This window comes from Olea europaea, chromosome 3, assembly GCF_002742605.1.
Source record: "Olea europaea var. sylvestris chromosome 3, O_europaea_v1, whole genome shotgun sequence".
Taxonomy (NCBI): Eukaryota; Viridiplantae; Streptophyta; class Magnoliopsida; order Lamiales; family Oleaceae; genus Olea; species Olea europaea.
In genome coordinates, this window is record NC_036239.1 from 4,318,575 (window position 1) to 4,331,579 (window position 13,005).

The 13,005-nt window shown below is 36.8% G+C and overlaps 1 protein-coding gene across 1 annotated transcript; it reads left to right on the forward strand.

Annotated features, from left to right (window-relative positions):
* The first annotated feature begins 8,437 nt into the window (after window positions 1–8,437).
* Window positions 8,438–9,984, forward strand: LOC111391312. Its single transcript, XM_023016510.1, has 5 exons — window positions 8,438–8,631; window positions 8,724–8,903; window positions 9,093–9,167; window positions 9,253–9,393; window positions 9,529–9,984. Exons 1-5 carry the CDS (start codon window positions 8,629–8,631, stop codon window positions 9,868–9,870), a joined length of 741 nt encoding a protein of 246 aa, XP_022872278.1. The 5' UTR covers window positions 8,438–8,628; the 3' UTR covers window positions 9,871–9,984.
* The last annotated feature ends 3,021 nt before the right edge of the window (window positions 9,985–13,005 follow it).

The window sequence follows — 13,005 nt, forward strand, 5'->3', positions numbered from 1 at the left end:
GGGTCTGTCACAAGAAAACTATATCAATAAGATTTTAGAGAGATTTGGAATGAAAGATTGTTCATCAAGTATAGCTCCTATTGTGAAAGGTGATAGATTGCGTCTGAACCAGTGCCCGAAAAATAATTTTGAAAGGGAACGAATGAAGAACATTCCATATACTTCTACTGTCGAAAACCTAATGTATGCGTTGGTCTACACAAGGCCTGACATTAGATTTGCTCTTAGAATGTTGGGAAGATATCAGAGTAATCCAGGTATGGATCACTGGAGAGCTGCAAAGAAGGTGATGAGGTAGCTTTAAGGGACGAAAGATTACATGCTTATGTATAGACGTACTGATAATCTGGAAGTGATCGGCTACTCAGATTCGGACTTGCTAGCTATGTTGATTCATAAAAATCAACATCCGAATACATTTTTATGTTTGCTGGTGAAGCTATATCTTGGAGAAGCGCAAAGTAAACCTTAACTGCTACTTCCACTATGGAGGTTGTGTTCGTATCTTGTTTTGAGGCAAACTCGCATGGTGTATGGTTGAAGAGTTTTATTTCTGGACTTAGAATTGTGGATTCAATTTCTAGGCCACTGAGAACATTTTGTGATAATTTAGCTGCAATTTTTATGGCAAAAAATAACAAAAGTGGCAATCTAAGCAAACACATCGATATCAAGTACTTAGCTATAAGAGAACGTGTTAGAGATAAAACAATGGTCATTAAGCACGTTAACAATGAATTAATAATTGTTGACCTTTTGACAAAAGGCACACCACCATTCAAGTTCAAGGATCATGTAGACCGAATGGGACTTGATTCCTTAGAATGATTTCATATTATGGACCAATGTCATTAGTAATAAAACTCTATTTTCAGTTGTGATAATTTCTCATTTCTATTGTGTACACATTCATTTGTTGGAGAAATATCATTAATGTTTGGACCTTGAATAAACATAAGGTTTATTCATTAAGCTATATGGGTTGGTGTTAAGATACACTTTACACTTGTAATACATGGAAGATGATACTCGTTCTAAAGGAACCTATCGCCATGATCTCTTTTCTATTTTGAGTGAGAAATTTTTGTATCGTGAGAAAACTTTGATATCAAATAAAGTGGCCCATAAATTCTGTCAATTTTGTCAATAATTGCATAATTATTAGTATTGAATAAGGTAGACTCAATAATGGTAGAGCCTATATATGGAACACGGTTTTGGGTCCCTACTGCCATCTATTCCATTCAGTTTTCTTACACCCTTGTCAAGGAATTGAGAAGGCATTGGAAGCACTCCAATTCAAGACTTAAAACTCCATTCTCGAATTGCACAGTTGACATCAATGGTTGGAGGTATATTTTCGGTCCATTTAATTTCCGCAATCGATCTATGTGCTATTTAAAGTTTATATAGCATGACTAGATCGTAAGTATATAGTCTAATATTTTCTACTCCTAAAACCCATAGCAAAATGGTGTGGTGAATAAGAAGAATAGGTCTTTGCAAGAGATGGCTAGGGTGATGTGTAATTGGCACAAAACGTCCCCACCTTTCATGTCTATTGTGGAAAACGTCCATACTTTTCATTTTTTGACATTTTTGTCCCTATTTTCACTTTTCTTGGCACTAAACATCATTTTCATCAATTTTGGACAATTTTACCCTCCATTCAAATAAAAAAAAAAGAGAAAAAAAACAACAAATAACTAATTGCAACCACAGCCCCCAATTTTTAAAAAATTACAAATCGGTTACAAATATATACAAAATTTTCAACATAGGTGCCAACAACCATGAAACCAAATTTTCAACACCAAGGCCACCGGATTTTAACACCACCACCATCTCCTCATCAACTAACATCCCCACGCAAATTCTAGCAAATTCGAGCCAAATTTTGCTTAAAAATTGCCTCTTACACACGGTATTATTGAAAATTCGACCAAATCCATGGATGCCCATGTTCCATACAACCCACAGGTTGCTCAAGCTCACCAAGACACATCCATACATGTTCCAATTACAGCAAACAAACCAAAAAATCGAGATTTACAGCCAATTTGCGAGTCAGGGAACTTGCGGCCGACAAAGCCATTTTCTGACAACGGTGGTGGGATCCATGATCGCCGACCGCCACCACAGGACACTACTCATCATGGCGCATCTACTGAGCATATGGGTCTTCCCCAATTTGGCGTTGAATTGGTTGTTCATCCACAAATAGTGAACACGCATATAAATCGATCTGATCCACCTTTGAGGTCAAATTGCATCAATTAGCAAGCAATTGAGGTCAAACAATGCCGGATATGGATTTAATTACTTTAATTAATCAGCCAAATGCAACAATTTTGGATTTGACCTCACGAAATGTGTGGTCGCGCGAAGAGGATAATTCTCCATCAATTCGTGAGTCTAATGTGTCCCAACAAATGAATCAACTTGGGGAAACTAAAATTCAAGCCCAAAAAACACTGGGTAATCATTCAATTTTAGAAATTACAGCACTCGTTTGCCAAGTTTTGAGTCAAATGGTGTTCTTCACACATTTGAAGAAGAAGAAGGAACAGAAACTGGATGCTATTTATAATTTTTTTTTTTTTAAAATTGGGGGCTGTGGTTACAATTAGTTATTTGTTGTTTCCTTTCTTTTCTTTTTGTTTGAATAGAGGGTAAATTTGTCCAAAATTGGTGAAAATGACATTTAGCGCCAAGAAAGATGGAAATAGGAGCAAAAATGGCAAAAATGAAAGGTATGGACTTTTTCACAATAGACGATAGGGACATTTTGTGCCAACCTCAATAAAAAATTGCCTTTTTAATTGTGGGCCAAAACCATTAATACTACATGTTATATTCTAAATTGTGTGTCTTTGAGAACAAATACCTTGCAAACTCCTCATAAGATCTGGAAAGGAAGGAAACCAAATCTCAAATATCTTCACACATTAGGAAGCAAGTGCTATATAATAAATGACAGGGAACACTTGGGAAAGTTTGATCCTAGAAGTGATCAGGGAGTTTTCATTGGCTATTTTGAAAATAGTTGAGCATATAAGATCTACAACATGCGGACTCAAGCCATTATTGAGTCTGTTAATGTTAAAATTGATAGTATTGATGACTTTTCTTATCCGCAGGAGCTTGATATTCATAATCTTGGAAAAGATATTGAAGATGATCGGAACATTCAGGAAAATTGTGTGATGAATTTAGGGAGTAACAGTCCTATAAAACTGCGATTAACGACTTAGGCATGAAGCTTATTCTTAGCTGATCTTCAACAATCGTGATGCATATGGGAACGAAAAGATCTTTGGGCTTTGAATCATGATTGAAAATTAAAATTGAAGATAGGATTGAAGAAGATTAATGTGATATTTCATAGGATTACTTGAAAGAAATCTCAGGGCACGATTTTCGAAGAAGAAACCATGTCTTCATGATTATTCTCGCTAATCTTCAGGGATCTTGATTCAAATTGAAAAATGATCTAGCCCATGAATCGTGAGTGAAAATTGCAACTCAAATGTGGAATGGAGAATAGTAACAGAAAAAAATTCATAGCTCAATCTTAGGGATGAAATTAAGACATGAAATATTTGCTTGATATGTAGAAATGTGACATAATTATGGAATTAAATTTATTTATATTTATTAACGATGTTAAATTGAAAATAAAGAAATACTGTTATTTTTCAATAATGTCAAAAAGAGTATATTTGATCTGTAAACACAGTGGCGGATCCAAGTAGTGGCAAGCTTGGACAGCCGCCCTAACTGGATCCGCCGGGTGGAAGATTGGAAGTTGCAGAGCCGCGTCTAAACTGAAGAAGGGAAGACCGGAGGAGGAAGATGAAATTTTGAATTTGGGTCCCTTTTTTTTTTTTTAGGCCTTTTTCTTTGGGTTGATGAGTTGGGCCTCTCTGTTTTAAAAAAAAAAAAAATTTAGACCCAGTCCATGGATGATGATTGATAGATATATACACATAACAACCACACCTCCAAATCAGAGGCAATAATCGTAGCAAACCCTTCTGTAACTGCTTTCCTTCTCCCTACTGTTGGCCGCAGATGTTATTACTTATTTCGGTGGTCAAAATCTCAATTGGTGGCATTAGAAATAGGATGCCTATGTGCTGGTGAGAAACTTCTAAGTTCTAATGGCTCATTTTTTTTCGATTTCCATGTGTCTACCTTGGATTAATGCAAATTATGCACACCCGTAAACTTACTTTTTTGCTTAATAATATCTTTTTCAGGAAATAAGAATGGGCTACTCTTGCCTCACACAGAGTTCACCTGAGTGCCGCTCACGCATGTGACCTATGAGCCCTCTCTTCTCTTTCATTTAGTTTGTTTGTTTGTTTTGTTTTTGTTTTTTGTCCTTTTAATTCATTTTTTGATTTATCTTTTATCTTTGAGCTATGATTCTATGACTTGTGTTTTACTAGTTATGATTTATGTTTTATGTTTAATGAGTTATGACTGTGATTTGTGATAAATAATTCAAGATGAAATCCCTACCTCCTAGTTCTAGTTCGTGTTAGGTTGTTGCTAATTCATTAGATTTGGAAGATTATAAATAATTTGAACTTTGTTAATATAATAAATTAATAATACTTGTTAATTAACTTTAATTATAAACTGAATATTGACATTTTGTTTATATATTGCATGTTTAATTGAAAAATAAATTAAGGCAATTTTGCAGATTATAGAACTATTTTTTCATTTGAAATGAAAGTTTGTACATAGTTCCAATTCTAATGGTGCATCTAGTTCTAGTCCGTACGATTTTTTGAATACTATTTAATTAAATATTAATAAACGATAAGCCTATCACGGATGCTGACTGTTGACGGTTAACGTTCAATGTTTGCGGTCCACCCTAGCTGAACTAAGACCCTGGATTCGCCCGTGTAAACATAGAAAATTCCCCCATGAGTCCCCCAATTGAACGTAAATTGCATTTTAGTCCCTCTTTTCCTCCTTGTCCTCATGCTAAATTTCCTGTTTTCATATTGATACACATCTTTGACATTCGGGGGTGCGAAGACCAACCTTCAATACTTCATTCGTACTTCGAATTTCGAAATACATATTTTGCAAATTAAAAATCACTTAGTCTTTAGCTAATTAACCACGATGAGGACTTCAAATACCTAATTTTTTTGCTAATTAATCATGACAATGACACAGATTTTAGCAAGAATATATCTACCTGAAAAAGAAATCTGGCCTATTATCCATTTCGTTCTTAGGAGGTCACCTCTTTGTCACATTTTAAGTTAATGAAACAACTTTTATCGAAATTAACCTGAATTTGGATTTTTTGGAAAATAAAAGTTACTTTTACTATTTTGTTAAAGTCAAATTTTAATTTTTACTATACATTTAAAACTGTTATTCATTATTACTCACATATTTCATTGTCAGCACTACAATTTATCGAATAGATACTTAGAACATTTCATTGCTAATTCTCTCCAAAATAACACACGGCCAAAAGGAGGAAATAAGGAGATAATGGAAGACCAAGCTACACATAGGCAAAATATATAAGATCAATCCTAGAGTATTAAAGCAACTGAAATAGAGTATATATAGAAAATGAAAAGTATAAAGAAAATATATTTGAGTTGTTTAGTTTGATGTAAATATATCATTGATCTTGTTTGTAGAGTATAGTTGTGTTCAATTTTTCTTTTTTCTTTTTTAACCAACATACCAACATGTTAAAAAAAGGACTAAAATATATCAATATCAATATCAATATCAATTATATGTATATTATGTTTAATCTACTGCACTAATAACAAATTAGTTCCACGAGTCAACTCGTTTTGAGACTATGAACTTTATTTTTTTAGCTTGTTTTATTAATTTCTTAAAAAACAAGTGGGCTCGTCTCAACTCGATCCGTGAATTTCACTGGCCAAAGAATCGAACAGAGCTTGAATATCTAAGGACCTCGATCTATTATCACCTCTACTCAAAATCATCATGAAATGATAGAAATGTCTTCCTTTAAATGTTCAAAACAAAAGATATCACATCAATGTAAAACAAAACATGCAAACAAATGAAGGAGAAAAAGGAAATTAAATCGAAGCAACAAATTTTCAAATAAGTGTATACTTTCCACGAAAAACAAGATAAGAAAACAGTAAAGACAAAAAGAGAGATCAAGGAGGAGGAACAAAGGGCAAATGACAGAATAAAAATTTTAAAAATACACTATCCCAGTTGGAGTTTATTGAAAGTTCTGTATAGTTTCAAGGTGAGGCTCGAGAGCATTACAATTTACAGAAAGCTGAATAAGGACAAATGGACTAGCTCTAGCCCCTGCCTTTTGGTACGTTCAAATTTCCAACAAATTAGAGACATTCTCTTCCATTCAAAACCATACTTCATTGAGCAAAATTCATTACACGAGACTTGTTAAATATCTCTATAAATTGACTCGTATTTTGATCAATAATGTACAGTATAATTGCACCTGAACCATAAAAAGAACTAAGTTGGTATCAAATTTTTTCTTTCATAATCAATCTCTCATGCCGAAAATTGTCCAAATCCCTATTAAATTATCATATAATATCAGCTTGTCTATTTTTATGAAACTAGATTTTGCTTCTTAATTTGGAAGGATACCAAAATTTTGAAGTAAGAAATTCCTACTAGGCTCACCACATAATATATGAATAATAAAAACTAATTTGTATTAGGGCAATAGATTAAGAGCAGTGGCGAAATTTTCCCTTGTTCCATGTCCTGCACAAAATTTGAGCGGTAGTATTATATGTACATAATAAGTTTACATAGACATGGGTCAGAGTTTTTTCAATCAAATAAAAAAATATAAAAAAATCACTAATTTTTTGACACATCTATTGGAGAAAAATTAATTAGTTGCAGTAGTGATCTGAACAATATAATGCGGAAATATAAAACTTATCGTCCGATCGAGTCTCGTAACAGCACGATGTCCTAAAGTGAAATTGCCCGTCAATAATTGCTGCGACCTCCGTGTTTAATCACTCCCAAGTTACAACGATCATAAACCACTTGTGCAGCAATCACAAATGATTTTCTTAGAACTCTCAATTGTACTCCAGAATAAATATAAAACCAGAATATAAGAAATTCAGAATGTGGAAAGGAGGGTTGATGCAAGATGATTTTTCTATTGTCTTTTTGTGTGTGTTTTTCCCAAAACGAGGTATGGGTTTATATAGGCAAGATGGTAGTAACAGTCTTCACCATGTTAATACAGAATTTTAATGACTGAGTAATGGGTGTTTTAATGGCTGTTAGTGAGTTGTTGCAAAAACAAACAGTCAGAAAATATTGGCTAGTTTTACCCATTAAATAATAAAGAAAAAAATATTTATTTTAGTCAAGGAAGCCCAAGAGCTCAAGGCCAAGGCCCCAATCAAGATATTTTAATATCTGCGTGGGGAGTGACTCGAACCCCTGACGTCCCACACAAATGTCACATTTCCCACCACTTTGGCACTTTATTTAATTTGATTATTTCTTTCACATTTTATATTTATACCACAAATATATAACAATTCATCTGTATGTAAATCATTACGTAACTTCTTGTATATGAGTAGCATTATTCAAATTCGAAACCCCTTATAGTTAGAAGCCATAACAGACTTGTCCTTAAATTTTCCACACCATATGCTAAAATGTGTCCCTTAAATATGGTGACCTTTTTGTAAATATAATTATTTATTTTTACTGAGATGAGAGAAAAGTCACCGTTCACTCTTGTCATTTAGCAGCTCAGAGAGAGAGAGAATGCGTGGGGAGTAACTCGATTTTTGCCACAAGGCAACCATCTGGTTGGAGTCTTAGGGTTTTGGGGTACAAGGGCATGCCATATACACAAAGTTTGCCATTAATTTCTGTTTGTTTCAGAAGTGAAATTCAAGATTATGGCAAAGAACAATCCTATTTAACCTTAGTTATATTATGCATCAGTTTTTGTGATGCTGTCACATTATCAAAATAAATAGAATAGTATTATTCATCTAAACTGCTTAAGTGGGCAACTAATTAATCCTCATAAATATAAGGATTTAGACTTGTCTTAAAAGTTTAATTGCATAATCGGCATCTAAAAGTATGCGGTTTAGATGCATCACACTACTCAACTAAATAACATTACTAGTTAAAAATTTTAGATGATATGATTCGAATTAATCGAGGAGGACAGTTTATTGAAATTTTAGAATACAGGGTTGTTAATAATGGAATCAAAGTGGTAAAAATCCAGGATTAACAGGATTAATTTGCATTGTTTTGGGTTATAATCAAATTTTTTGTTAGCAAAACGAAAAGTTGTTGTAGTAGTACAGATTTCAATACTACAACACAAGGCAGGCACCATCCATTATGTATACAGATGGCATGATCTGGTAGTAGCAGCCATGAGGCCACTCCCTCGTCCTTCCTTCTCCACCACTCTCCTCCCCTCCTTGGTAATAGCATAAATTTTACAGGCGCCGCTCTCTCTCTCTGTTCCTCATATCCTGCTGTAGACTTTTCTACACTATTGTCTCTACAAATATATTTAGATCCTACCAGAATTCAAATCAACAAAATATAAATATGGTGGGGTCTCCATCTATTTCTCTGTGTAAAGCCTAGTCTTTAAATTTTCTGCCCTAAATTGATGAGTTTTGGTTTGATGAAATTTGTTGCAGTTGGAGAATTCATCACAGTTTCCCCATTGGCTTTTCGCCCTCTTGACAGACAAGTTCTTCAACGCCTGCTTAATTCATGAGGATGTTAAGAAGAATGAAAAGAATGTCTTTTGCTTGGACTGTTGTGAAGGCCTTTGCCCTCACTGCCTCTCGCTTCATCGCTCCCACCGCCTCTTACAGGTTCACTTTTCATAATTCTCGTGTAAATAATTAATCCCACCACATATTTTTTTTCCCTATTCCATCTTTGCTTTTGTTAAAATTCAACCACGTTCTGGAGATCAGTTTACAACTTGCAGGTACGAATTTATGTTTTCTTGAAATTGCTCTTCAATACTGCAATCTTATAAATTGTGGGTTGATTTGCAGATAAGAAGATACGTTTATCATGATGTAATAAGGCTAGGGGATGCTGAGCAATTGATGGATTGTGGTCGTGTTCAAGTAAGTAGTGATTAATTTTATAATGAAATGGAAAGAACTGAAGCAATATTATTCTTGTAATGCATTTCTTCAACTTTTTCTGCAGTCTTACACTACTAACAGCGCAAAAGTCGTATTTTTAAATCAAAGGCCCCAGACAAGGCCATCCAGAGTCTCTGGCAATCTCTGCATCACCTGTGACAGAGCCCTGCAAGACTCATACCTCTTCTGTTCTCTGTGTTGCAAGGTCCATACATTTCTGTCTCTTTCACACACACACTAGAAAATTTCTTGAATTTTCATAGCCCAGTAAATTTTGGTGGTGACCCATTTCATGTTTTTAGTTGTTTTTATGATCTTTTGTGTTTTTGTCATTCCGCAGCTTCAACATGTACTGAGAACTGGGGCTGAGCTCTCAAAGTCTATTCGCAAGTATGAGCTAATTGCGTGGCCAGAACCGGGATTGGACGATGGCCATATGACTCCTGACTCGGTGCTTGAAACGGACGGTTCAGAGAGAACCGAATCCGGTTCTAGCAGCGGCGGTGGTGCTGCCGCCTTAGCGGACTGTTTGAATCTTTCATGTACAGCCACGACGGAGGTTGTGAGGAAGAAGAGAAGCAATGTGTCGGGGTTCCGATCTGCATTTCGACCAGTTTCGGAAATCTCAGAGGCTACGATGAACCGGAGGAAGGGTACTCCACACCGGTCTCCACTTTATTGATTTGCGTACGGACTAGTGATGAAAGGGTATGGAAGAGGGAGTGGGGGATTGACGCGTGACAGAATTTGTATTTTATTTTTTGTTTTTAAGGACATTTTAGGATCAAAATTTGAACCCCCCCCGCCCCCCCCCGCCCAACAATTTTGTAAAGCACTCTCTCCCTTCCATAAAATTGGCATATTTTCAGTTTATATAGTAGTAATTCGAGTTTTTTCTTGCAAAAGTGTCATTTGTCCATTATGTGTTAGTTTGGGATAATTGATTCTTTTCATAATTTCAAATATGAAATATCAAATTTGCAGTCATTGCACGACAACAAATGAAGCAAAACTACGTACAGAAGTATGGACAAACATGACTTACATATATACCCACAAAATATGTGAAACTGAGCATCCATTGATGATCGTTCATTCATTATGATCTTCGGCTTTATCTTTTGTTGACCCCAAAAAATGTTGCCATCAAATGTCAAACCAACCCGCACACACATGAGCGAAAGTCTAATACGCTAAAACAAGTGGACGGTCTAAAACGGACAGATCAATGGCGTGGGCGTAGCTCAACGCGCGGGACGAGAACGTTCGAAATTCGACGGGATGTTCGTATACCGATTGTACAATAATTATCAATCGATATTTATAAATGTGTATCTAAATATGTACGTGTTGCAAGATAATAAGAAAGAAAGAGTTGAGTAAAGTATAGTTTCTTGTATTGATTCTTGCATTAGCCTTTGTATGGGGTACATGAGAGATATTTATAGTGTCACAAGTTAGATCGTAACCTTTGGGTCGGGGTACACGTGACCTCATCCGGTTAATTTACATGTCAAATTGTAGGCATCAGCTGCACCTAGCCTGCTATACATTTATTGATTGGTAGAGCCGCCTCTACAAGTGACAAGACTTAACATTTACACTCATGACAAACGTCCTATCAATCATTCAAGTAAGATCTTTGTGCAGAGGATCTCTTGAGAGAAGTGTCTATCGAAGATGCTACTTTGTGATTCAGAGGCTGCTACCTCGGCTATAGAGCTTTGGCCAATAGGGTCTTGTCCACCTTCAAAGGGCCTCGGCATATGGGTTTCGGAAGCTACTCAAGAGCAATGATAGATGGGCCTCTGTATATATAGGCCTAGGCTTCTGTGGACCTCGATTTGTGGGCCTCGACTATGCAAATCACCTCGGCTTGATTCCCACGTGGTTCGGCATGAGTTGGCTGTGGGCCCCCCAAGAGTGCAAACACATAACAATAGTCCCCCAAATTCAAATATAGTCATTTATGCAACGCGAGGACTTTGATGAAGTAAAGCCAGCCAGTTAAGTTGAAAGAAATTTTTGAAATTTTTGTACCCCAAATAATAGTTCCCCAAATCCAAGTATAGATATTTATATCATGGTTGGAGTTAGAAATGTGTTGTTGTGGAAGAATGATAAAGCCGAGGTGGTTTTGAGAACCGAACCTACGAGGCTTGTGGAGGCTGAATTCTGATGAGGTAGTCGAGATGGTTGAGAAACCAAACCTGCGAGCCTTGTGAAGGCTGATTTCTGATGAGGAAGTCGAGGTGGTTGAAAAATCGAAATTCTGATGAGGAAGCCAAGGTGGTTGAAAAACCGAACCTGCGATGCTTGATGGCTGAATTGTGATGAGGAAGCCGAGGTGGCTGGGAATTCTGTGGCTCATTGGTAATGATTGTTCCTCGAAAATTGTGCCAATGATTTGATGTTTTATGCATATTTTCCAGGAAAGGTGGCTGAACCGTTCAACTTCCAAGGTGTCTACTGCCGTCAAATTAAAGTCGTAATTATGGGTACAGCTGGAGCTTCTAGAAGCAAAAACGTTTGGGGAAGTGTGTGGAGGACACACTTGAATCTGAAGCATAAGTTTGAAAAATAGTTTGAATTTTACGCCTCAGATTTGATTTAGAATGAAAAGTCCAGATTCAATAGGCTTTGATCAGACGGTTGGGGTTCGTCCTGGCCCTTTATAAAAGGCGAGAGACCCCCATTTTCCTGGATTTTCAACCTTTGCAATCTGATTTCTTCTTCAAAAGCTTAAGTTTTTCGGCGTCCAAACAGTCAATCTTCTCATTTTCCAGTGTTACTCCGTTTGCATAGTCATTTCCTGTAGGTATTTTCACAGAAAATTTCTTTGTATTGAATTCATCCTTTTCTGATATGGAGTCCACCTCGGGTAGGGAATTATTAACTATTGCGTCATTCGATGAGGGGACGAGTCACGGAGAGGACCTTGAGGTCGAGCAATATGCTATAACCGAGGAGCCAGTAGATTACAGTGAAGAGTGGGGAGCATCCAGAGTGCCTTCAAATATGACCTTGAAGAGGCTGGGGGAGATCAGGGAGAGGTACTGTGTACTTCATTATGTTGAAATGTTGGTGCTTGAGTCTCATGAGCGCACCTACTATTCGAGGCCCGGATGCGTGGCTGTGAGTGAATACCTGTTTAAGGTAAGCATGCATCTTCCTTTGCACCCCTTCTTTAGGGCGGTGCTGCGAAACTTTATGTTGTCGCCGACCCAGGTTCTGCCAAATGGGTGGAGCCAATTGGTTGGCTCGTACTTCCTATGGAAAGAAGTGTCACTTGGGGAGAACATGCCTCTCCACGTCTTCATGACCTTGTTCCAGCCTAGGGTGATAGGTAAAGAGTCAAGTGGGGTGGTATTACTTAACTCCTTGGGGGGCTCACGCACCATTTGTGGTGGGGCTACCTTCTTCCATCAAGGAGTGGAAGGAATCGTGGTTCTGGGTGAGGGGCAGGTTGCAGGCAGTGGAGGGGGACACAGCCTTGGCTTGCATAGTACCGACCTAGTATTATGAAGCTCGTGAGTCTCCCAGCCTAAGTAGTTTACATTATGAGTTCAAAATTTTATTTTTCTAACTGTTGAGCCTTGCTGTGCAGATAGTAGTGCGAGGTTCAAGTTGAGCAATGAGGAGTTTGAAGTGAGAGAGGACATTTACAAGAGACCTCTGAAACTTCGGCGTTTCGACCACCTCATCGATCGAAGCCGCTACTTCATTGACTTTGAATTGATGGCCTCCAAAGGTAAGAAGCTTGTATACTTGTGTATTTATTGCTTTTTGTTTCGTTGCTGACGTACTGACATGCTTT